The 27,644-nt window shown below is 35.1% G+C and overlaps 1 protein-coding gene across 4 annotated transcripts in view; it reads right to left on the bottom strand.

The window, feature by feature from the left end:
• BLTP1 (bridge-like lipid transfer protein family member 1) overlaps positions 1-27,644 on the bottom strand; it is a 205,100-nt gene that overhangs the window by 6,812 nt on the left and 170,644 nt on the right. For 3 of the 4 annotated variants that reach the window (XM_024745037.1, XM_024745038.1, XM_024745039.1), the window contains 18 exons: positions 27,399-27,461; positions 25,121-25,374; positions 24,336-24,551; positions 22,955-23,135; positions 22,251-22,449; positions 17,439-17,600; positions 16,812-16,951; positions 15,161-15,362; positions 11,733-11,933; positions 10,756-10,935; positions 8,354-8,491; positions 7,387-7,644; positions 6,337-6,487; positions 5,767-5,924; positions 5,458-5,650; positions 5,026-5,243; positions 1,875-2,126; positions 970-1,173 (listed from right to left, as the gene is read on the bottom strand). In XM_024745037.1, the coding sequence (XP_024600805.1) occupies positions 970-1,173; positions 1,875-2,126; positions 5,026-5,243; positions 5,458-5,650; positions 5,767-5,924; positions 6,337-6,487; positions 7,387-7,644; positions 8,354-8,491; positions 10,756-10,935; positions 11,733-11,933; positions 15,161-15,362; positions 16,812-16,951; positions 17,439-17,600; positions 22,251-22,449; positions 22,955-23,135; positions 24,336-24,551; positions 25,121-25,374; positions 27,399-27,461 (3,370 nt within the window). The remainder of the gene's footprint in view (positions 1-969; positions 1,174-1,874; positions 2,127-5,025; positions 5,244-5,457; positions 5,651-5,766; positions 5,925-6,336; positions 6,488-7,386; positions 7,645-8,353; positions 8,492-10,755; positions 10,936-11,732; positions 11,934-15,160; positions 15,363-16,811; positions 16,952-17,438; positions 17,601-22,250; positions 22,450-22,954; positions 23,136-24,335; positions 24,552-25,120; positions 25,375-27,398; positions 27,462-27,644) is intronic. The other variant, XM_024745040.1, reaches the window with a different exon arrangement.

Here is a 27,644-nt window from a genome sequence, read left to right as displayed (position 1 = left end):
AATATGGACACATATTTGTATATACATACACATACAAATATATATCTCACTATTCTCAATATTGAAGCTTTATAACATGATTTTGGATAAATCCAGTAAATTGTGTTTTTTTGTTTCTTGAATTTTGAATATTATTCTCAATTGAAATCGTATCTGAATTTAATGAAGGCGAAGTATTAACCACTGGACCGCCAGGGAAGTTCCAGGAGGTCTTTTTTAAGTAAAACATTCAAGTCTTAACATGTCCCAGTCTAGTCAGCTTTTTAATACAGATGAAATGATTGGTAAAAGCAGTACTCTAAGCTCTGACACAGAAACAACCACAGAATAAGAATTTTCATGACTGAATTACTACAAGACCGGTGAATCTAATTTACTTCCTTATCCTCCTTTGTTCTGAGAACATTTTTAACAGTCTCTGATCCCTAGGGTTGCCTGTGCGTAACAACTATTTTCCATGAGGCCCAAGCCATCTTCTTTTCCATTCTGAGAGGATTAAAAAAATGAATAAATTAAAAAATGAAAATGAATTTTAAAACTTCATCAAAAGCACTTTCTTTAAACTTATGACTTCACAGGAATACTAATATTTAGTTTCATTTTATTCCAGCCATCCTGAACCTTAATTTTTGGTATTCTATTACTTAGTTGTATAATAACTTTCCCAAACCTCCAATGTGAACATTACTATAAAAATATTTTTCCAATTATAATAAACTTAATTTCATTTATTTAAACCAATTTTATTTTGAATGTTTTCAGTTACATATAAAATAATTTTAGTCCATGAGATGTTGCACTACTAGGGTGGTGAATCATGTACTAATATTGCTACTTAAGGCAGCTGGAATAAAATGAAAATTGTTTAAAGAAATGGAAATTCTCCCTACACTTAAATTCTAAACACAGTCAACAGAGCCCCAGAGAGAGAAAACAAAATAAATCTCTCCAAAGAATCAAACTTTTAACCTTCATTTCTTGTGGCTGTAACGTAATGGAACCATTCTTTCACACTTGCTACTCCATGGGGTGGATTTTCATGGCGACGCCTTGTAATCTTGGTTATTGTTGCCATAGGACTTTCCAAAGCACCGCATGGTTTGGTAACCATGGTATTATGGCCCAGATGAAAATCCAGTGTTTGTACAATATATGTAGAATGATCACTAGCGCCTAGAGGGGAAAAAAAGTTTCTCAGTGTAACAAACTATATTTAGATGCAAGAAAAGTTGTGGCCCTAGAGCAATAGATTTAGCTAGGTAAGTCATACACAGATACAGAAGACTGTAAAACTAAGGAGTACAAAAGAGAGAAAAAAATTCACAAATACTTTTTCTTGTAGTTATAACTGGATCTATCCCCAAGAAGATGAAGAACATCAACCATTTTTTCCTTCATCATTAAGAAACCACTGAGTAGAAAATTAAAGCTAAAAGAAACTGTAAATAGAGGTAAAAGCACAGCCTGCCCATAAAAGTCTTGTAAAATAGTATTGACTGGCAAGTAATTTCCTTACACTACCACTGTGTGTCATCTTCTCTTCATGTTTTTATAAGAAATTTTTACAATTTTTACAAATTTTTACAAATGACTATGGCCAGCCACAGCAGCAAAAACTTTAATTGCCTAAGTAAGAAACAGAGTGAGATGGTAAGTTCAGAAATAAGTCCTTTAACATGTCCCAGACTTTATAGATACTGACTCATTGGCAGTGAACTCCTTGACATTGTCAGATACATGATAATAAATAGAGATGGATTTCAGAGATACCATAAGAAAAACAGATAAAAGATATGAGAAAAGAAAATTATTTTGTCATATATAATCATATAAGAAGGTGGGGAAAAGTAAAAGCTGAAAATGTGTCAGTTTACCATCTTCCCAGATTTTTTGAGCTTCGGTCCAAAAAGCAATATTTGGTTCCTCTAAGTGAAAAAGGGCCCATGATTTTGAACGGAAATTTGGACCATGAAAACAAGCTAGTGTCATATGATTTCCATGTAAGCTCATTGATCCTCCAAACTGCATTCCATCTTCCGGTAATGGAATCTGAAATAAGGATATGTGGCATCCTGATACCACCTTCAACACTCCAGGCCAATGTCGATGATGAGCTGCATCGAGCACTGCAAGAAAACAAAAAACCACTTATCCTGAAATATCTCATGAACATCCTGAATGCTGGGTAGGAAGACAGCAGGTGGCTACTTTCTACAGCTGAAGTGACTCAGATAACAGATGAAAACAACAATTCAGTCCCTGGTTAACATTAAGCAGAAGCTAATAAGGATACAGTCTGGGAAAAGATGCTGTGTAAGGATGGCTAGAACTCAGGAATGTAGCAACTTGCTAATAATAATTACAACTAATGCTTCTGTAATGATTAATGATTTACAAAGTGCCCGCATGAAATTTTATGTAATTCTCACAGTACCTTTGTAAACTAGGTATTTCATCTAGACTCTTCAAGTGAAATAGAAGAGGGGTGAAGTGAACCAGTGATTAGAAGGCCTAGAAATCAAAGGCAGATCCCTGATTTTAAGTACTGGAAAAAAAATCTTTTCTACCCTTTGCTGCTCAGAAGTGAGGTCTGAGGACCAGTGGCATCAGCATCACCTGGGAGCTTGTTAGAAATTCACTCTTATGCCCACCCCAAATCGACTGCGTCAGAATCTGCATTTTAAAAGCTCTCCAGGTGTTTCAGATGCACATTAAAGTTCAAGAAGAACTAATCAGATATACAGTTGACCACTGAACAACATGGGGGTTAGGGGCACTGACCCTCCGCACAGTCGAAAATCCACGTATAACTTATGGTTGGCCCTCCACATCCACACTTCCTCAGGATTCAACAAACCACAGACGGTGTAGTACCACCGTATTCATCACTATTGAAAAAAAATCTGCGTGGGCCTGCACAGTTCAAACCCATGTTTTTCAAGGGTCATCTGTACAATTCATATTTATATTTCCCAGTTATTCCAATAATATCCTTTTGGCTGTTTTCCACAATTCTCATTCTGGATCTAACCAAGGATCATACATCATGATCATGCAAGGATCATGCATTAGTTGGCGTATCCCTTCAGTTTCCTTTAATCTAAGACAATTCCTTAAGCCCGTTTGTCTGTTTCCCATGACAAAGACTTTTTGGAAGAATCCAGGCCATGCATTTTTGGGAACACTCCTCTATTTGTATATGTGTCTGATACCAATTCTAGTTTAAAGGAAATGCAGGGACTAGGGGAACAAGATAAATGAAACAAAGAAGCGACTGAAAAATACCCAGAAAGTAGCATATTCTGCAGGACAATTGGCCAAGTCTCTTCAGCAAGTCAGGTCACTAAAAAAAGGACTATACTGAATTTAAAAATAGTAAAGGATCATAACCATTTTTAATCTGTGATCTTGAACTGGATATACTGGTTTGGACAAACCAGTTGTAAATATAATTTTAGATCAGTTGTGGACTGTGCTGAGGTGGCTAGAGGAGATAATTAGCACAATGGAAAGTTCGAGACTGTTGACTGGAAAAGGCTACAAAACAATATGAATAATGTTTTGGTAAAAGGTACATATATGTGTGTGTATGTATATATATATACATACACACACACACGCATAGAAAAGTATCTGAAAGTATATATTCTAAAGTGTTGACAGTGATGATTTCTGGGTGGAATGTGATTTTTTTTTTTTTGCTTGTATGTATTTTCTCATTTGTTTTCCCAATGCAAATGTACTGCTTATATGATAATAAATCATCAAAAATTATCCTGCTTCTGACTACTTTTCACTTTTACCACTATCTCTCTAGTTAAGGCCACCATCGTCTGTTGCCTGGACTCTCAGAAAATCCTCCTTACAATGGTCATGTAAGTCTGCAGCAATGGTAATGGTAATTATTGCAGTGATTTCCTTACTTTCATTCTTAACCACCTTGGTCTGTTCCCCACACAGCAGCTTTAAAAAGGATTACTTTTTAAAAAAGTGAATCAAATAATATCAGATCTGTTCAAAGCTCTCCAATAGCTACCCATCATATTAAAAATCTTCTCTTTGGCCTCTCTAAATTCGTGTCCAGTGTTTCCTTGCTCACTCTGTTCCACCACAGCGGGCCACCTTAATGATCCTCAAACAAGCAAGTTTCCTCCCGACTGTAGGAGCTTTGCACCTTTCAGTAGCCCACTTTGCCCAGAACTCTCTTCCCCAGATGTTAGTCTAGCTGTCACTTCAGAAAAGGTTTCCCTGACCACCCTTTCTCAAACAGCTATCCTCACAGTATGTATCACAGACTCTGTGATCCTGCCCCTGCTTTGTTCTTTTGCTCAGCATTTCTCTCTACCTGAAATTATCTTACATACTTACTTAGCAAATTTGTTATGGTCTGTCTCTCCCATTAAAATGTAAGCTCCATGAGGATAGGAATTTTTTCTACTTAGTAGATCTCCTATGCCTAAAACAGTGCTTAAGAACACGGTTGATACATAATAAAAATTTGAATTACTGAATGAAAATCTGCCTAATATGACACAGGTAATAAATCCAAACTCAGACATTCTGATTCCATAGCCCATGCTCTAAACCAGAATGTGGTGTTGTCATATTTAGTATTAAAGAGCATGGGGTATAGTTGTATGTATTAAACAGTCAAATGAACGTGAGTAATGAATGGGAAATACAATGTAAGCTATTCAGAATAAAAGAAAATGTATCTAATCATTAGTTGTAACTTGTAATTATGTAATAAGGTAAGAATTAATTTGTAATGTAGTGATGTAATCTGTAGTAATGGCATGATTGTAGATGAGCTGTGGCAGGGGGAGGAGATAATGAATGTGAATGACTTCCCAAATGATGGCCTCTAATTCCACTGGCGGGTAGGAAATCGGGTACTTTGCTGAGTGAGCAGGATAAAAAGCATATGGACCACTTTTTAAGTATGGTACATCGATATTATTTTAAATTAACACATATTTAGTGAAAGATAAAGCATATATAAAGCCTTAGTCTTCTAACTCTTACATTGTTCTTGTGAACTTTTCTCTAGGTTATTAGTCATTGTCTTAGGCGGAAGATAAGGAACTGGTCCCCAGGTAGACAGAGCTCGTTTGCTGGTATCAAACTGCTGAGTGAAAAATTCCTGCAGCTTCATTCCTATTTTTATCAGGTCTGGTGTAGTTGATCTTGATATCATTACTTGGAAAATATCCCACTTCAGATCTCCATGGACAAAAATTTCACTAGAGCATAAAACAGAATCTTTTATCATATATATTACATAAGACAGTTTAAAAGCACAAGAAAAAGTCTCTTCCCCACCAGTTTTTCATTCATATTAATTGTATGATATAAAATCACTGTGCAGGAAAAATGGTTTGTGTTTTCTCACTGGATGATAGAAAATATGTTGAGTAGTCATGTAAAGTACTGAAAAAGTAATATTTTACTAAATACCTTTTATCGGTCATGCTTGAATCCAGTGTGTTATACAGATTTACTTTCCATTCATCCTGAAGCTTGAGATCAGCATTACTGAAGATACCCATGAGAATACTTGAGCCCATGTAATCAACACGAGCTTCAGTAGAACCCATAGTAATCTGAATTTTGTGACTGGGCTGCTGATTTGGATGTTCAGAAATATGAGCTAAAATAGAAACAATAATTAATTTTCACAGAAATGCCTCATGGGAAAAACTCATCAAAATCAATTTTCAAATACTTTTCTTCAACATATTGTTCAGTTGTAAAATTTCAACATACCAACCATCTCCAAAGCATTGACATCTATAGTCCCTCCAACTACTCCTCCTTTAGAATCTAACTGTGATCTTCCTAGACCAACAGACATGCTTATCTCTCGATCTCGATTACTTCCTACTGACAGACGGCCCTGGCTCTTCAAACCACTAGTTGTCCAGCTATAAAAAAGAAAAAGTGTTATTAATTAGACATATGGCTTCCCGTGTCAATGAATTAAAACAGGAGTTAGATGATTTCAAAAAAGTTGGGCAATGAAACAATACATCTCTTATAAAAACTATGGTAAACATTTGAATATTAACATTAATGATGAAGCTTTCTTCTTAACTAGAAAATTATGCTATTTTCCTTATCATTTTCTATCTTTTTAGAACACATTTCATGCTGTTTTTATGTTACAATATCTTTAGGATTAAACCATTTTCAGGATAAAGGTATATAATCTTTTATCTACTGTCTTCACTGTCTCAAACATTGCAGCTTTAAAAAAAGGTTTTGAATTGCTTTACTACAATTAGAAAAATTACAACTAATGATTAAATATATTTTCTTTGTATCTGAATAGCTTACGTTGTATTTCCCATTACGTTACTCATATTCATTTGAACGTTTAATTGCTTCAGGTTGATAGCAAACACGACAAGTGTTTCCCATGGGGTCCCTTGTTGGCTTGCTGCTTTGTTCGATTTGTTAAAAGGAGTTGATGTTTTTGAAAGTGAATCTAAAAATAGAAAATCAAATGTACATTCACATAGATGCTCAGCCAATTACAAAGCAAAAACTACTCATCACTATAATCCAGAAAGTAAAATAATGATATTCTTGTGTTAAAACCTAACATTTACTAGCTGTCATATTGCCTCCAAAATATTAATAGTTACCATTTACTGAACCGTCAGTAAGGGTTTGCCAGCCTGCCTTCTTGAAAGCTCATAGTTCCGTATGAGCTCCATCTTATATGAGGAGATTCTGGTGTGCATGGGATATAGCAGCACAGATCATTTATCACCCTAGGATTTTCTTACCAAAGGAGAAAATCATAAGTTGCTGCTGCCAAGAAGAGAACTTGGAAGGCAGGTACCATTCTGAAATGCAGAGGCTGGCTGGGGTGCCTGTCTTCTCTGTTCTTATGGACTCAGTATACATCCTGAGTCCTGCATTGGCTCATTATACTCTAATCTTACCTTGGGACATGAACTACATCATTCATTTTATATACTTAGACACAAGTAGAGCCTTGAGCACATAAGAGTTAAAAAAAAAAATAGTGGCTGAATAAAAGAATGACTGAAAGAATGCAAAGATTAACTTTTTCAATATGGAGTTTACAACACTGTAGGTCTGTTTTACTTCCTGTGGTTCATGCTAACAATATGCTCATTCCTCTCTCCCTATCCCTTTTCAAAGCGACTAGCCATCCAGCTGTCTCTTCTGCTAGCAAATACTGTGAAGTGCTCTGTCTGTTGTTTGGTTTGGGGTTCCTCCCTCAGCCCCGCATCTCCATAAAAACCTGCAAGAGAATAACTTCCTGCAGTTGGGGCAGAAGTCTGGGAGTAACTAATTAAGATTTTTATCTTGGGGTCACTGGAGGGCTACTGATAACAAGGAGAGCAGTGTTACCTCTTTGGGGAACTGAAGAATCAGACACACTCCTTGACCTTATGGAAGCTGGGGATTTTAGGCTCTGTGCTGCTGTCCCTGGTGACATGGTGCTGTTTGTCATATGCTCATTGAACACATTAGGTGACTGAGGCATGTGGGTGAAAGAGGCCGACTGACTAGGCTGCTCCCAGGTCCTGCAGTAAGCTTTTCTTGAAGATTCAGGGGAAAGGTGTTGGCTTACACCTTCAATGGAATCAGGTGTCCCTGGGCCAGATGCTAACAGAAAAGTAGATAGCAAAAACAAAATTAACAGGGTAATATCACCATGTTATAAAATAAGGAATTTCACCACTCCACCATTTCTAATCACATTTTATATTCCTTCCAGATCTCTGACAACTGTATGATGTACAGTTTGCAAAGTACATTCCAGCATGTTATTTTTTTAAATTCTCACAGAAACTCCATGAGGTGGGTAGGACAGGCACTCCATCCCATATTACAGATGAGGGAGTAGACCCAGACCCAGATTTCTGATATTTTCTACTGTCTCATGCTAACTCTGTCTTTCACTTACACAGTGTAATAGTACAACAATATCTAAGTCCGAGAGAAAAAACGCAGTATGACAGCATGTCCCCAATATATTCTATCTTCCATGTTTAACCATGATTAACTTGGTTAAATGTATTTCTGTGTTTCCAGATTTTACAAAGATTACAGGGTAATCATTACAGAATAAAAATCAGCTGAACTTAACCCCTGAGAGTGCAAGTATTTTGTGACCTCCAGTGCTAGTGCATTCCCAGTGGTTATTTGCACATTAAAGGGGCTCCACTAACATTTGCTGAATGAGTGAAAGAATTGCAGGGTACAACTTACCAAGTAAGACAAAGTTTGTGTTACCAATCATGGATCTTGTTACTATTGTAATCAAAATGAAAAGCAGCCTAAGTATAATTTATAATTACATAAACAAGCTTACTTGGCAGATTTATAGTTTGGTCTCCAAGGAACAGGCGTCTTGCGATACTCCTCCTATACCAAGCTCTTGGAAATGCGAGAATTTCACTGAGGCGGCGCATATCATATTTAAAGGAAGCAGACCCTATATCACAAACAGCTGATACATAAATAAAGTTTGTTAGAACACATTTCCAAAACCTTTAATATGTTCACATGGTAGGTAATAATAGGACATGATATTACACAACTGAATTATAATTCTATTACAATTCATGAAATACCAAAATAAGTTACATAGTATGATTAGTAAGTGATAATGTGTTCCTTCCACAAATGACAAAAATAGCACATTCTGCACTGTTAGTTCCATTTTTAAGGTGAGGGCAAACTGGAATTCTATTATCAAGTGATGATATTGTGAAATTCTCAGAGAGGATCTAAAGATCGGTTCTAAAGAACAGCTTCCAGCTTTAACATAGAGCTCTTCTCAAATATGGGAAATGAATCATCAGGATGAGCTAGAATACAAACTTCCTCAAAAGTAGCTGCAAACCAAATAACTGTATGGCGAAAACTACTATATTCCTTTTAGACAGAAAGCGGCCACTTGTCAATCTGAAAGCACTCTCATGGCTGTCTCCCGGGGTTCTGCTCTGAGCACACTGCTGCTTTTGCTTCACGTGCCTTCTATTCCTCCACCATAGCTTCTGTTGCATTTACGTGCCAACATCTCCCAAACCTGAAGTATCTGTTTCAGTCTGAGCCCATATCCACACAGCCCATTAGCCAATTGCCTACCAGACCCTTTCACCTCAAGGTCGTATAGGCCATTTCCTTCTTTATTTTCTATCTAAGTTAATGACCTCACTGTCCCTTCAGTCACCTAAGCTAAAAGTTTGAGGCATCCCTGTCTCCTCTACTGCTCCTCATACAACTTGTCCTTAAGCTTGTGGATTCTCATATTTCTCTTGAAACCATTCCCTCTACTCTTTTTTTCCTATAACAACTCAGGCCCTCATCCCCTATTGCTTAGTCTGTTTCAACAGCTTCCTCAAGCATCTTTCCACTCCACCACCTCTTTTCATTCAGCCATCAACTCCCTTCCTAAAACATCAATCTGAAGCATCTTCCTTTTTCTGTTTTTTTAAATGTAAACAGATTATTTTATAATCCATATATAATTTTGGTTGTTTTTTGTGGTAAGAACACTTAACATGAAATCTACCAGCTACAGATTTTTAAACATACAATACAGTACTGTCATCTTTTGGGACAGTGTTGTCATATCATTTCTTAAAAATTCTAATGGCTTCTCCCCGCCCAAAGGATCAGAACCCTGTTCTTTAGCCTGGCCTATGAGTCCCCCCTACCCCAATCATGTCCTGGGCTATTTCACCAGCTTTACCTCTAGCCAACTCCTCTCTCCCTCTGGCCTCACCTACTGTGTACAACTAACTAAATGTTCAGTTATACCTACGCTTCAGCTTCAGTGAATCAAAGTATGATCCAAAAGCCTACTTTTTGACACTTTTGTACCATTAAATACCATGTTGCTATAGCCAAGGATATTCCTACATAATTTTGAAGATCTGACCCAACATCATCTCCTTTGTGAAGCTTTCTCTGATCACTCATATAAAGCCAGAATATGTTTCCTCCTCTCTAAGTAAACCTCCGTTATAGGATTTATCACACTGCACTGTAATTTGTCTACTCATAAGACCTTCCCTTATTCATGCCTGCACCTTCAAGCATCTAGCACAGTGCCTGGCACAAGTTCACTGTAAAATAAAGGCTCAACATATGTTTGCTGAATGACCAAACATATATTGTGTTGAGTGAGTTAAGTATACTTACTATATCTTTTCAGTTAATAATTTAAAAAATTTTCACTTGCATAGTACTCTGAATTCTTCAAAATGTTCTACATGCATTTAATTTTAAATACTCAAATCACAACGTAAAGAAAATGAGCAAGTGATCTGTCCATAGTTATGTAACTAGTTATAAAGCTGTCAACACATATGCACACAACTCAAGATCTAATGACACCAAGTAAACAATTTTCAACACTCATCTCTCCTTAGTGTTTTAAGAATTTCTAATTAAAAAATCAAACAAAAAATCAGAAATTTTACCAATTCATGGTAGAGAAGCGAAGAAGCAGTTTTCAGTGATTCAATTAGGCATATTTTGGCCCTTGGGTGATATTTCCATGTATTTATCTAGCAATCATATTTCTAACATTGATTACCTGGACTGAGATAATACTTGGCTGGACAGTTATTCTTCTCCTTTAAATCAATTTGTCACTGAATGCTTAATATTACTAAATGTATTTAATAATTAAACACGAAAAGGAGGCCCTTATTTAATTCTGGAAAAACAATATTTTAATTAAAAAACTATAAAATTGAATACCAGATATATTTATTAGTGTAGTGTCCATTTTGCTTGCAGACTTGCTTACAGACTGACTTTCAAAAAATGAGGCACCTCCAGAACGTCTTATCCGGGACAAACTCACTTTTACAAACTCGAGATTTATACTGAGTGAGTCTTTTCGACCAGTGACTGAAGTGGCTTCTTCATCCACATTCCCTTTAAAAAAAAAAAAAAACAACAAACCAAAAACACATGCGTATGAACACACACACACACATATATATGTATAAACACACACACAACTATCTAGTTACATGAAATTATCCAATAGGCTAGAATATGCTATCAAATAACATCACTTAAGTGAGTAAAAATTTAAACAGAATGACCTAATGAGCATTAGGCATTCCTAACAATAATTTCATAGGTTCAAGCCCATAAACATAATAGATGATTTTTACAGCATCTCTCCAGCAAAAATTAGGATGGACATGGAGTGTGTGTCTTTATTATTTGTCTAAATAAGTCAAGAGACATTCACTAATATCAACATCCTATGCATTTTTAGTGGTAAATCTGTACTTTAAAATGCCAGGGGAATTTAAGTTCACTAAATAACTAGTAATAATAGTCTCATTTTAAATTAACAAATGTGATGCACACCCTTTAAAAATTTACTATTTATAAAATATAATTTTTTTATACAAATAGACAATGATTTGATGAAACATTTAAAATGTAAGTAACATAAGTAACCTCATATCTGAAGCGACTGCACAGTGTATATCACTTATAAAATATTTGGAGTTTTAAAATTCTTATATAATTGATTTACCTACATTACTTATTTCATATTTCTACTTATTATGTAGAGACAGGATAGATATTATCAAGAAGAAAAATAAAGTTTCTGATCTCATTTTATATCCATTATTAAAGATAACATTTCTAAAAAGATCAAAGCTTGAAAAGATGCGATAAATTTGAAAAAGATGCAGACATGCTAAATATACCTAATCCTCCTGATCCAGGTGTAAGGCCAGAAACAGCAGTCTTTTGTTTCCCTGCTCCATATGGATGAAATACATAAAGTGAAAAGTCAGACATGCACGCAGTGAAGCTCAACCCAGATGAACTGCTGCTGGAACTGGTCAGATCTGACTGACTACTACTATGTCGACTTCTGCCAAGAGGGCTGCCTAATCCTGACAAACCTACAGGGAACACAAGAACACCAAAATATTTATAAGCCACAGAAAATTTAAAAAACTGTCACTAATATAGTCTCAAGAAACAAACATGACTTGAAAATAAAGTGAAAATAGTCAAACATTAACCGATCAATAGAGTTAAATCCTTGAAATTAAAATGAGGACTTAGATGTATTTTCCAGTTAATTCATAAACTAAGGCTGAATATTCTGCTCATCTTTGAAATAATTATTTATACATATGACTGGCCAACTCCATGGTTTCCTGTTTCTTTTCTCCTTTGCTCTACAGGAAGCAGGCTGTGGAAGAGGTACAAAACAGCTGGGTTTTAAGCAATGGAGAAGAATGAACTGTAAAAAACCCAAACCATATAGCTGGAGTCCACATTTCCCAGAAACAGTGGAAACGGAGTAAGGTACACAAATAGAGAAAGTTAAGGATCTCCTTCTCTTGGGCAGCTACGTGCCCTCACTGGCAACATCTACCATGGGTGGACAGACTAATTCCAAATATGCTTTAAACATAAAAAAATATGAGACTGTCTGAATGGAGCTTTATATGATTTGCCAGTGATTCTAAAATACGTATCTCCAGACCAGACTTCTTTTGGATTCATATATTGGATTCATATATTGCATACCTGACATCCCACTAGAATGGATCACAGACATGTGATCACTGACATGGTAAGACAAAGCTTACCATGTCCAAAACTGAACTGATCTTTTCCCCTAATCTGCTTTTCTTCCAGTATTTCCCATCTCTATAAGTAACACTTCCTGGGAGCTATCTGTCATCCTTCCCACTTCTAACTTCCGATCATGCAACTTATCACCATAGCATTTCTATGTCTAACAACATATACCAAGTATGTCCATTTTCCTCCATCTTACTATTGCTATTCTAGCCTAAACAATGATCAATTCTGGGCTGCTGAAATGGCCAACTTCTCTCCCTGCTTCCTTCCACTCTTGTTCTCCTCCAAGCAACTGCCACACTGCAGCTGGACTAGTGTTCTAGAAGTGTGAATGATAATCACGTCCACTTCCCTGCTTAACCTCTCAGGTGGCTCCCCGGAATGATATGGCTCTTTCCTATCTATATAAATCTTGCTCATGCCAGTATACCCTTTGTTCGCCACGCTCCACTTATACTGGTTGTATTCTTTATATTTTTCAGTGTTGTCAAACTCTTTCCTACTTCATGAATTCTTGTATTCTGTACCTGGAGTGTTTATTCCCCCAACTCTCTGCTTGGCTAACTCATATTTAACCTACTTCATGTTTCCACTTAAAACATGTTTGTTTGCTTATTATCTGTTTCTCCAAATTCAATTTAAGTTCCATATTAGCAGGCACTATGTCTGTTAGCTAAGTTCACTACAGTATATCCAACCCCTAGTACTGACCCAGAACTCAGTAAAGTTCAATAAATATCCTTTAAAAGAATGGATATTGTCATAACCTACATTTCTTATACATTTATTCTCATCATCATTCCTTCTTTCATGCTTTATGATGATAGAATAAGGGGTGCTGTTTCATTCTTTAATTTTCTAAAATAAATGTGGACATTAAAAATAGCTGCTCATTTTATTTTCCTCTCATTATATATTTCTAGCATAGTACATATACACTGCTATAATAATTTGTGTTAATAATTTGTGATATTTTGTCATTAAGAAAAAAGTGAATATCCCAACAGAGAAATGGGCATGGGCATATTTATCCCCCTCTGTCAAACAGCCAATAAAGTAACAATATAGATTAAAATAATAAAATCCCGTTTTAGTCAATCATATTAACAATGATGGAAAATAAATTTAAAGCAAAGTGTTGGGAAGAGTACAGTGAACTTGGCGTTCAGATACGTTGTGGTGAAGATGCAGAAATCTTTATAGTCTTACTAGAGAGTAAAATATATCAAACACCTTAAAATGTTTGCACTCTCTGACTTAGGAATTCCACTTTTAAGAACTAATCCTATGGATGTTTAAAAATATTTATATACAGAGATACTCATCTCAATATTATTCACAAAATAAAAACCAAAGAGCCCAGGGAGTTTCAAATATATGATCAAAATGATGTTATATCATACAGTCATTAAAGTTATTTTAGAGATAAATACTTAATAATTTGGGAAAACCTATATTTAAAATTTCTGAAAGTTACATAGCAGAAGAGACCATATTTCAGTCTTTCCTGGGAAAAAGATATCTTCACAAAAATGCTAGAGAGTAGGTAGGAACTGATAAAGGGATATTATTATTTTCATTTTTGATACTTTTCTGTTTTCTTTATGTTCTGTAATAAACAATGAGTTAATTTTATAATCAAAAAATATGTTTTCAAAAACCAGCACTACCGCTCCAACATGTTGTTGACTACAATACAATTCCAGCAGCAATATTTAGGAGCTAAGTGTAAGACAGTGGGCTATGGCATTAGCAAAAATCTTATTTGTAAAATATCGACTTTTTGTTGTGAAAATGTTCAGAGATTTACACAGCAAAGCAAATGTTTTGCTTTAGCCATTTCTCCACATTGCGGAATATCCCCTGGGGGCAGAATCACCCCCCCACTGCTTGAAAACACTGAACATTAGTTCTCTCATCAATTTTCATTCATTCTAGTCTCTCTTTTAAAAAATGGCCAAGAAAATCTTTATTTTTTGCATTTGTGATCTCTAAATGATTTTTAGGGCAGAAATGACACAGTAATACAGTGAAGTGTGACTATCTCATCAGGAAATCATCCGTTCTGCTTTAAAAACTAAACCATTCATGAAACAAACATTTGAGGTAGGTAACAAAATTTACCATTAAAAAGTCTTTTTATACACACACACAATGTGATATACTTTTAATTCAGTGTGATAAGAAATCCTTGCAAGATAATACTACATCTCTTATTTACCATTTGCAACACTGATTACTTGTAATATAAAAATATAGCATAAAATCGAACACTCAGAAGTACTTGAACACATTATCATTCATACCTCATAGTGCATGTAATGCGTACGTGAAACCAACAATAAAATGCTATCCCACTGCCATTCCTTTGTAATAAAATACACTCAAAACTTTGATCTACTATAGATTTTTTTCTACAAGTACTCTAATTCTCAAATATTCTCCTTTTCCAAACTTATTTATTTGGCAATATATATTACTGTTAAAATAATATTTGGCTTTATGCCAATTGAATAAAAGAATGTTTCCACACCTGGTATTCCAGTTTTGCTTGCAGAGGTCTTTGTTCCACTCTGAGGAGCATTACCTCCAGGGGATAAAGTCTCTGTAGGATACGTAGCCCCTAAAGTCTCCAGCTCTCCTCGGTTTGAAGAAAACACCAAGTCCAGGGATGGCAGCTTTAGCATGCATTCTACTCTTGACACCGGTAAACAGCTAAACTTGATCTGTGAGGGCTAAAAAGTGCAGAAAGCCAAAAAAAAAGTTTCTAGGAGCTAGATGATTAAAAATTTTCCCACTGGACTCCAAAAATTACATTCAGTTTCCATTTCAGTCTACATATACCAAATTTATTATTTGACACTTAAAAGAATTTTGTCTTACTTAAAAGAATTTTGTCTTTAGTGTGTCCTACCTTTTTCAAACAAACACACGATACATTAACCAAAGTATGTTAACAAAACGGTATCATTTAAAAAAATCTAAATATTTGAGGAACTATCTCTAAACAGTAAATATGTAGACATTTAGATAATTCAGAACATTAAAGATGTTTACGTTCATATTGTTCATAATCAAGTATTTTAAAGGAAATGATTTCCTTTTATACTAAAATTTTAAAAGGCTATTGCATTAATAACTGAAGTTTTACAAGCTCTCAAAGCCCTCACTCATTACATGTTTTCATCAGATCTTCAAAAAAGCTTGTGCAAAAACTCCAGAAGATCAGACTGAAGTTCTTTTGGCCAAATTGCTATTGTAGAAATTAATCTGAACAGATGATCATTAGCGTTTCTTTTGTCTTTTTTTTCTTTTTTTGCGGTATGTGGGCCTCTTACTGTTGTGGCCTCTCCCATTGCGGAGCACAGGCTCCGGACGCGCAGGCTCAGCGGCCATGGCTCACGGGCCCAGCCGCTCCACGGCATGTGGGATCTTCCCGGACCGGGGCACGAACCCACATCCCCTGCATCGGCAGGCAGACTCTCAACCACTGCGCCACCAGGGAGCCCCAACAGCGTTATTTTTTAATTAAGGTAGGTACACTGTTTTTTTAGATATAATACTATTGCACACTTAATAAACTACCGTACAGTGTAAACATAACTTTTATATGCACTGAGGAATCAAAAACTTCATGTAACTTGCTTCACTGCAATATTTGCTTTATTGCAGTGGTGGTTTGGAACTGAACCCACAATATCTCTCAGGTATGCCTATACTCCTAAGGCCTACAGATAGGACTGAATTTTAGAATAAAATACTAAATATATATTATATAACTCTTAGAAAAATCTAACAAAGGTACTATTGTGACTTTGTATCTCAATTTCACTTTATATCTGCCCCCAAATGACCATAATGACAAGAAATATAGGTGCCATCATAAAAAATGGCATAGAGTGCTGAAAAAGTTTTAACTTACATATTTTTACATTTGCCACAAAAGTATGAGATCTCAATTTTGAAAACTCAAAGATATGAACCTCCTCAGCAGACAAGTAAATACACACATAAAGTTGTACAAATACTTCCCAAAGGTTCACACAACCTCTAAGCCATCATAGACATACTCAAGGTCCATGAAGCTTAAGAAAACGTTAAAGGGTAGTAATATTGTAAATGTTCAAATAAACTTAAGAAAAAAATTTTCTTTAAAACAGAAAGGAATAAATGAAGTATATCACCTGAACTCGTACATAAACCACAACATCTACAGGGAAGGAAGAGTAAGCAGATGTTGAAGATGATACTAGTGATGTTGTTGATTCTTCCATAGGATCTGGTATTTCAAAATGTCCCATATCTTCATCTTGTGAGCTGATAGCTGTTAAAATATTTAGTTTTAAGTGCACTCTTAGGGCAAGGGCAAACTATTTATTAAAAGATCTTTTTCTCTTATGCTAGTACTGAGATCAGGGGTATGAACACAGAGAAAACACTGGCGCTGTAGCCCATCATTCTATACATCTTTCCCTATTCAAACCTCTTACTCATTCCTCCAAACTCTGATTCCCTGCTGCTATACCAAACAACGAACAAAGAAAAAAGTAATTATGCCTTTGCCCTCAAGGAGTTTCCAGTCCAAGAGACACGCTAACCTAGGACCTAAAAATGTTAATTTTGTCACTAGCTGTGGCCGTGGAAGAGTCGTAAAACCCCACCAGGACTAGATGGTCTCTCAAGTTCTTCTTCAGTTCTATAATTCCTTTACATTTATCACTGAATCTATAATAGCATTAAGAAATCCTTCTAAGTAATAGGACCCCAAAGTACATGTGATGGGCAAATAAGTATATAAAGAGGACACTCACTTGTATAGTTCCTTTCAACTGGTGTAATTGGGATAGTTTCCAGAGCCTTTTCCAGAAAGTCTAATAGGCAGGGACTAATAACCATTTCTTCTGGCAATGACTGAAGTGCTACCCAGGCATATAACTTGGCTGTTTTTACTCCTCCACTTCCTTTTCCTTTGGCTAGAACATTTAAGGGTGTGAAGTGAATTTAACAGTTTCCATAAAACATACAATAATTTTGTGAGAAATGAGAATTATATGACAGTTTAATCACAGGAAGCACCTTTTATTTAAAACCATACAAGAATGCAATAAAAATAGGTTGAAAGAAATCATAAATTATTGTTAGAATACAAAGATAATAAATGATGTACATAAAAGTACAACAGTTATTCCTATTTGCTCTAGGTAACAAATTTTGGTTCAATTTTTCAAGGTTATACTTTGCTAACTCTCTCATTAGTATTATTTTAGCATTTAATCTCTCATTTAGTATTATTTTATCCACTTGAGGAGTAAGATGTAGACAACTTTGACTAATGATATTCTGTGGCAAGTTGAGGAAAAACATCATTGTTTTTAGGTTTTCCTGTGTCCTTGCTGTTCTTACCTTGTATGCATTTATAATGCCTCCTTACATGGGCTGCATCTCTCTTTCCTTCTACCTGACTAAATATTTCCACGTCAGTAGAATGATTATAATAGCTAACTAATATTTAGCTAACTTTGGCTTAGGTTTCCAACTCCAGCATGTATTAGCTTGTAAAAGTAGGAAAGAAATGCAACTTCTGTGAGCTTTAAATTTCATATATAAAATGGGGACAATATTGATAATATCTGCCTTGCACTTAATGGACATACATGTGTCTTGTCAATTTAAAAGTGATCTAGGGACTTCCCCAGTGGTCCACTGGTAAAGAATCTGCCTTCCAACGTAGGGGATATGGCTTCAATCCCTGGTCAGGGAACTAAGATCCCACATGCTGTGGGGCAACTAAGCCCACACACTGCAACTACTGAGCCCGTGTGCCACAACTACAGAGCACATGCACTCTGGAGCCCACGCGCCACAACTAGAGACAAGCCCATGCCTTGCAACGAAAGATCCCGTGTGCCACAACTAAGACCCAAGGCAGAGAGCAGAAGCAAGAAGAACTACAATCCTGCAGCCTGTGGAACAAAAACCACATTCACAGAAAGACAGACAAGATGAAAAGGCAGAGGGCTATGTACCAGATGAAGGAACAAGACAAAACCCCAGAAAAACAACTAAATGAAGTGGAGACAGGCAACCTTCCAGAAAAAGAATTCAGAATAATGATGGTGAAGATGATCCAGGACCTCAGAAAAAGAATGGAGGCAAAGATCGAGAAGATGCAAGAGATGTTTAAAAAAGACCTAGAAGAATTAAAGAACAAACAAACAGAGATGAACAATACAACAACTGAAATGAAAACTACACTAGAAGGAATCAATAGCAGAATAACTGAGGCAGAAGAACAGATAAGTGACCTGGAAGACAGAATGGTGGCATTCACTGCGGCAGAACAGAACAAAGAAAAAAGAATGAAAAGAAATGAAGACAGCCTAAGAGACCTCTGGGACAACATTAAACCCAACACCATTCACATTACAGGGGTCCCAGAAGGAGAAGAGAGAGAGAAAGGACCCGAGAAAATATGTGAAGAGATTATGGTCGAAAACTTCCCTGACATGGGAAAGGAAATAGTCACCCAAGTCCAGGAAGCGCAGAGAGTCCATACAGGATAAACCCAAGGAGAAACACGTCGAGACACATAGTAATCAAATTGGCAAAAATTAAAGACAAAGAAAAATTATTAAAAGCAGCAAGGGAAAAACAATAAATAACATACAAGGGAACTCCCATAAGGTTAACAGCTGATTTCTCAGCAGAAGCTCTACAAGCCAGAAGGGAGTAGCATGATATGCTTAAAGTGATTAAACGGAAAAACCTAAAACCAAGATTACTCTACCCGGCAAGGATCTCATTCAGATTCCATGGAGAAATCAAAAGCTTTACAGACAAGCAAAAGCTAAGAGAATTCAGCACCACCAAACTAGCTCTACAACAAATGCTAAAGGAACTTCTCTAAGTGGGAAACAAAAGAGAAGGACGGACCTACAAAAACAAACCCAAAACAATTAAAAAATGGTAATAGGAACATACATATCAATAATTACCCTAAACCTGAATGGATAAAATGCTCCAGCCAAAAGACACAGGCTTGCTGAATGGATACAAAAACAAGACCCATATATATGCTGTCTACAAGAGACCCACTTCAGACCTAGGGACACATTCAGACGGAAAGTGAGGGGATGGAAAAACATATTCCATGCAAATGGAAATCAAAAGAAAGCTGGAGCAGCAATACTCATATCGGATAAAATAGACTTTAAAATAAAGAATGTTACAAGAGACAAGGAAGGACACTACATAATGATCAGGGTATCAATCCAAGAAGAAGATATAACAATTATTTATGCACCCAACATAGGAGCACCTCAATACATAAGGCAACTGATAACAGCTATAAAAGAGGAAATCGACAGTAACACAATAATAGTGGGGGACTTTAACACCTCACTTACACCAATGGACAGATCATCCAAACAGAAAATTAATAAGGAAACCCAAGCTTTAAATGACATGATAGACCAGATAGATTTAATTGATATTTATAGGACATTCCATCCAAAAACAGCAGATTACACTTTCTTCTCAAATGTGCATGGAACATTCTCCAAGATAGATCACATCTTGGGACACAAATCAAGCCTCAGTAAATTTAAGAAAATTAAAATCATATCAAGCATCTTTTCTGACCACAACGCTATGAGAGTAGAAATGAATTACAGGGAAAAAAAATGTAAAAAACACAAACACATGGAGGCTAAACAATATGTTACTAAATAACCAAGAGATCACTGAAGAAATCAAAGAGGAAATCAAAAAATACCTAGAGATAAATGACAATGAAAACACGATGATCCAAAACCTATGGGATGCAGCAAAAGCAGTTCTAAGAGGGAAGTTTATAGGAATACAAGCCTACCTCAAGAAACAAGAAAAATCTCAAACAGTCTAACCTTACACCTAAAGGAACTAGAGAAAGAAGAACAAACAAAACCCAAACTTAGCAGAAGGAAAGAAATCATAAAGATCAGAGCAGAAATAAATGAAATAGAAACAATTAAAACAATAGCAAAGATCAATAAAACTGAAAGCTGGTTATTTGAGAAGATAAAATTGATAAACCATTAGCAACATTCATCAAGAAAAAGAGGGAGAGGACTCAAATCAATAAAATTAGAAATGAAAAAGAAGTTACAACAGACACTGCAACAGACACAAAGCATCCTAAGAGACTACTACAAGCAACTCTATGCCAATAAAATGGACAACCTGGAAGAAATGGACAAATTCTTAGAAAGGTATAACCTTCCAAGACTGAACCAGGAAGAAACAGAAAATATGAACAGACCGATCACAAGTAATGAAATTGAAACTGTGATTAAAAGTCTTCCAACAAACAAAAGTCCAGGACCAGATGGCTTCACAGGTGAATTCTATCAAACATTTAGAGAAGAGCTAACACCCATCCTTCTCAAACTCTTCCAAAAAATTGCAGAGGAAGCAATACTCCCAAACTCATTGTATGAGGCCACCATCACCCTGATACCAAAACCAGCCAAAATAAAGAAGACCCAACACAGCCAAACATAAATTAAAAAATATATAAAAGTGATCTAAAAATGTTAGTCATTATTTCACGATTACTGGCTACTTTAAAAGATTTATCAAGTTCCATCTCTCAAATAAAGATTTTTCAAATAATTCTTGTCCAGTCCAATATTCCCTTTTTTGGATATTCTATTATATATATATAAGGTATTATTCACATGGTATAGTAGCCAGATTCCAAGATAACTTCCAATAGTCCTTTCCTCCTGGTATTCACGCCCTTGTGTAGTTCCCTCCCACACTGTATGATCAATTAGATATTGTGGAAGTGATGTTACATGACTTCTGAGACGAAGCCGTAAAAGATATTGCAGCTTCAGCCATGTTCTCTTTTGAATCACTCCTTTTGAGGGAATGTCAGCTGCCATGTCCTGAGAACACTCAGGGACCCCAGTGGAGAGACCCATGTGGGGAGAAACTAAAGCACCAACTTGCCAGCCATGTGAATGGGATACAATGGAAGCAGACTTCCAGACCCAGTCAGGCATTTGGATGACTGCAGCCCTAGCCAACATCCTGACTGTAGCTTCATAAAAGACTGTGAAGTTAGATTCACCCTGCCAAACTGCTCCTGAATTTCTGATCCACAGAAGGTGTGTTTGAGATTTTCAGCCACTAAATTTGGGATAATTTGTTATGCAATAATAGATAATTAATAAATGTGGTTAAGTCCAGTGTACTCTGTCTTAAATGTATAACTTTGATGTTTCCATCTAGATCATAAGCTCCCAGATATAACTTTGATGTTTCCATCTAGATCATAAGCTCCCAGATTTGAACTATATTAAGACTTTTCTAAATATATATAGATCTAAAAAATTAAGTAAACTTTAAGTATATAAGTTTATTTTAACAACTGATATTCTAAGGTAATATCAGTTTGAGAACTAGGCAAAAGTAGTTGGCCAACACTTCCACATGTGAACTTTGTACAGTTGTTACTGATAAGTCTAAGTCCTTTCTTCTTAAACGTGAATTTGAAAGAAAGTCTCAAAAGAGCAAGTAGGTGATGACTAAAACTTAATTTATGAAAAAAATTTAAAAAGTATATTTTCCGTAAATACCTGAGGGAATAGGCGGGGGCTGGGGGGGAAGTAAGGTGTGAGTCTTGCTCTGGGCAGTGCAAGGTAAAGGAGGAGGAGAAGATGTCGCGCTATCTTTCACACCGTACAGCTTGGACTCTTTAGACAGTGTTCTTGGCAAGGAAGATCCTCTGGAGGCATTAGGTGATTCGGTCTTTAGAGTCTTGGAATTATAATGCAACTGTATTGAAACAAATAAACTTTCAAAATTAAAATTATGCAGATGAGGGAAACCAAGAAATGTACAAAAATGTAGCAGAAAGAACACTGGTTCAGGAGCCAGAAGATTTTACGAGTTAGCTTTGTGATCCCGGCAAGTTCCTGATTAGTTTTATCTCATTTTTAAAGTTAAAAAGCGTCATCCCAGATAATATTTTAAGTTCTTTCTAGCTTAACATCCTAGCTTAATAATTCTAGAATCTAAAAGAGTTGCAATAGGCAAGGTTTAGCAAATACATTGTGAATATCAATGTTTAAAAAAGAAAATTAACTTCTTCTGTCAAAATTTCGTGGAAAAAGGGGCAACCTGCAGTTTAGAAGGTCTCATGTTCAGAATATGGCTATATTAGAGAAAAACTTCAGAAGGCCTCATTTTAATATAATTGGTAAAGGAAGAATATATATGATAGAAAATAAACATGGCTACTAATAATCTAATCCCTAATCCTAGACATTTAGGTTTTTACCTTTACATCAACTCCAGGAATGTAAAATACTGTTGTTTCTAAGTCACTAGGCTTTGTTTGTAGAGATGATGGCACTTTCTTGCCAGTCATTAAATGCGTGGTGGAAGCATAATTAGTTTGAAACTTCTTCTTTTTTGAAGGAGAATCTTGATCTAAACTCCTGGAACTTCTGTCATAACTCCTATAAATAGAAAAATGTTTTATCTTTTTGAAAGACATTTATTTCCTTTTATTTTGTTTAAAAGCAAACTTTTATTTATATAGTAAGTGAAATGTAATCCTTCATTAATAAGGTTGAAAAAGTGAAGCTCATCAGCGTCTCTAGTGAAACCGGTTAATCCTTGCATGGATGAGGTTTATGTTGTATGTTCCACAACTACACAAGGCAGTTATTCTTTCCCGAGATCACAACTGTTTCACATGAACACATAAGGTTGAACCAAATGAAACCGCCCTTTACATAGGTAAATATAGCTGAGTACCAGCAATTTAGTTTGGTTTACTGCGGTTCAACCAAAAATAAATTAACAGTCGTTCTTTTTATCACCACTATTACATTTGTAAGAATTTAACTGTTTAGAGTGCCTTTTTATCTTCTCATTTTATAAAAGGCTTCATTAGACAAAGAGACATTTAAAAATCTTTTATTATAGAAAATTTCGAACATACAGAAAGTAAATGGAACAGCAGAATGAACTCCCATGGGTCCATCTCCCAGCTTCAGCATTTGTCAGCATTCTGCCTACTTGTTTTATCTACATTTCCACCCACTCCTTACTCATTCACTCAATTATTAATATTACTGTTTTCCTATAATTCTTTTTTAGATTAGGAAGGAAAAGCAAAACAAATTCAAAGAACAAAATAATCTAACCCTACGCCTGTTTATACCACTATTTCTTCAATGATGGAAACAAATGGTAAAGCTGCAGTTATAGCCTGAACAACATTCCAGTTTACTGAGGTCTCTTTGTGCAGCTGTTTCCCAATCTTTCTTATTTCTTTATGTCATCAAACTTTCAATAACAAGATATCTTTAAGTATTGTACTGTTCTTTGAAACAGAAATGTGCACAATGATGACAGAGACTGAGAAATTCATGCTTATTTAAAGAATTCCAAGGATATAACTATTTTAATTAACAAATTTGCTAGAATCTAAATCAGACGTCCATTTCTAATCACCAGAAAATATTATACACTTGTTTAAAGAAAACAGTATGTTATACAAATAAGCACTCAAACATGCTAATTATAATAAAATATACTCTTTAAGTCTGCATTTTGGGATGTGGTGGGAAATGTTTGTTACGATTAATGATATATAAATAGTAGTTCTAACAAATGAAGTTACTTGTACACCTTTCTGACCAATATCTTACCTTCTCAAGCTTATATCATCATGTTCTTGTAGAAGGGTGGTTGGGTGGAGCACACATTTTCCACTATCAATTTCAACTCGTATATCAAGTTCAAAGTCAATATTTCTCTCTGTAGCTGTGCCACTAAGACTTCTGTTGGCCGGGGCTGTTGGCCAGCGTTCTGTAAATAGCTGATGAACAGCAGCAAAGCCTGTTGCTTTTTTACGAGATGTATGTCTAGAGAAAGAACAACTGGTGATTACATTGTAGTAAACTGGGAAGAGTTTTCAACAAACTATTTTCCAACATGTTATGTGAGCAGTAGTCTGTAAATAAATTTCACTATTTTATAAATTCACACAAATTACCCAACCGGCTCCTACTAATTGAAGGTTTCCTTAAGTTTAATGGAGTCACATTTTATTCAACAACTATGTACTGAGTAACTGTCATGTGTCAGGCAATGTTCTCAGTGCTCAGGACACAGGCACAAGCACTGATATTAAGGAGTCTGAATATCAGCGTATGACCTACATTCTACAACTTGGAGGAGATTTCATTTTTGCAAATTGTAAAATTTTAAATGCTACTTTCTAGATTTTATTAAAAGACATAAAGACAGGGAAAGAAAAAAATAATGCCATATGGAGCTAAATTATATTAGTAAACCATGGATACGTCTCCTAGTCTCACTCTGGGTAGGCACGTTAAGTTTTTTTTTTTTCTGTAAAAATTAACAGTTATATAATGCTTTAAGCTCAGTTCTAGATTCTAAAATACTGCCTAAGGATCTTAAAGCTACTCACGAGGGTTTCCTGTAAATATAGAACCTTTCCCTCTCATGGTCTTCATCCTTTTCATCCTTCTCGGAATCTTCACTGGTAGAAGACAAACTGTCATCCCGTCGGCCCTCCTCAGGTTGGAAAGAAATGCCTGGTGAAAGGCCTCCTGGAGTTTTGGGAGAACTGAACACGGAATATGATCCTTCACTATTTGAGGAGTAATGGGATGGACCTTCAATGGTTACTGACAAAAGGTCCAGTTCTGTCTCCTCTGGAAACTGAATGTAAAGAGAAAAAATATGAATCAGGTTCACATTATAAACCTCTTTTCCCTTAAAAGAAAAAGAAAAAGAAAAAATATACATTTAAGCGTCTAAAATTTCTCTCAAAATTGAATTTCCTCACTCTGAACTGAAAGATCAGCTTTACAAACATATGAAATGGTACACCAAAGAAGGAAGCAGAAGTTCAAACCACAGAAAGTCATACCACTGACTCACTAAAAATTAGAGTGAAATTTTACTTTCTATAAGCATATATCATCATGTTAATTAGTACAGCATGGGTTAATCATGCTGTGGAGACAAAAGAAACAATGTATGTGATTAACTTTAAATTAGAAGGGCAAGAGAGCAATTAATGATGGAAGAGGATGCAAGTGTCAGTACAGAATGTACTCCGTGCTTCCAGAATACTTTCTGTGGATACATCTTTTTAAAATGGGCCCCTACTGAGCTGAAGAAAGATGTGTAAATAGTTATATAATTAAATAGCAATCAAGCAAACTTAAGAATTCTGTATTTTAAGGCAAATACTTTGTATAATAAATACAATGTCACTCACTGAGGATTGTATCAGGAGACCACTGCATTTAAGTAGGTCAAAAAAAACCCAAAAAACAAACTTCTATGACCTTATTTTGATTCCCAGTTTTGAGATTTGCTCACATATCCTTTGAGGGAATGTGATAAGCCTTTGTAAAGTGTAATGTGCAAGGTACATTGATATTACTACAAGATACATAGTGAAATCCTATAATCAAAATTTCAAACATTTGCAGAATCTAGATTTTCTTCACTTTTTAAAAAATAACATATCATTTAGTAAGTAAGTCAGATTTTATCAGAAAATCTTCAACTTTTAAAGCTGTGGTAAGAGTTTATGTAGATAAATAGCCCTTTGTTTATATTTATTTTCTATTTAACCATGCCTTAATGATCTGTTCTGTAATTCATGATTTTTATACACTATTTTTTATAAACAGAATATACTGCTATTTAAAAATTGGACTTGAATCATTCAAATATTAATGCCTTTAAGAATAACTCAGTCATTTCACAGTATATACATATATCAAATAATTATGTTGTATACTTGAAAATAATGTTATATGTCAATTATCTCGATTTTAAAAATACAGGAAAAAAAGTCAATTAGTAGAATCCATTCAATTCACTGTAAAGGACAGTATTTCCAAGTTCATTTTTAGAAAAAAGGACATGTCTGTCAAGCTCACTCTATTACAACCTAATAGTTCTAAAACAAAATTCGGCTTGACTAAATTCAGTGTAACTACGGGATATATATTGAGACTATCTTAAAAGAGTGGGCGATGGGAAACAAATGTGGAATAAGTTCCAATTTTTAAATGTAACTTGACAGAAAATTTCTAGACAATGATTTATATACCTACTATACAGATACAATTTTAAAATTAAATTTTACTTATATTTAGGGAAAATATGTAGCTTATAAAGGTGTTAACTCAACTTATAAGTGATTGTGTAGCACATTTTCCACACTGTTTTGAACATAATTTTTAATAGACTGCTTTTATACATGCTTTTTTTATACTAGTGACTGAAAATAAATAACACTCGATTAATTTGTTGTTCTGTTGATTCTAGTTTGAATTAGGTAACTAATCTTTTCTTAAAGAAAAGATTCATTTTGCGTTTGAGTGTAGGGAAAAAGAGATTCACTTCGGGATTAGCAAATAACTGTAACAGTTTTTGGTTTATGATTTTGTTGAGTTAATCTGGTGTGCTGATTTAGTCCTTCTTTAATTTTGGAGATTAAATAATTACTATTAAATTATAAGTGAGTATAGAAGTAAAATATATTCATGAAAAAGCTTAGAAAATATAAATGATGAAAAAGAATTGAAACAATCTTAAACCTTTATGTAAAATATCTTCAAGGTCTGAGTTTAGTATGAAATGAGAGGAAGACATTTTGAAAGCAGATTTTCAGAGTGGTTACTTAGTTTGAAAGCAAAATTTATGTTGTTCTTAAAAAGTACCTGAAAATACCCTTCCCCAGGACAGCTGGACTGTGGTGTACTTCCCCATACCGTTTTTTTCAACTTAATTAAAATAATAAGAAAATTTATAAAAATTAATGAAAAATAAAAAAACAATGATTTAAAAGTAAACAAAAAACAACAAACATTTTAACATTAATTTTAACATGCTATAAAATTAGAATACAACTTTGACGCTGACCTTTTTTACTACTAGTTTCTGATATTATCTCTATATATTCTGAA

Source organism: Neophocaena asiaeorientalis, unplaced genomic scaffold (assembly GCF_003031525.2).
Source record: "Neophocaena asiaeorientalis asiaeorientalis breed wild unplaced genomic scaffold, Neophocaena_asiaeorientalis_V1.1 scaffold65, whole genome shotgun sequence".
In the NCBI taxonomy this organism is placed as follows: Eukaryota; Metazoa; Chordata; class Mammalia; order Artiodactyla; family Phocoenidae; genus Neophocaena; species Neophocaena asiaeorientalis.
Note: the sequence above shows the minus strand (reverse complement) of the source record. Positions and strands in the feature narration are given on the sequence as shown.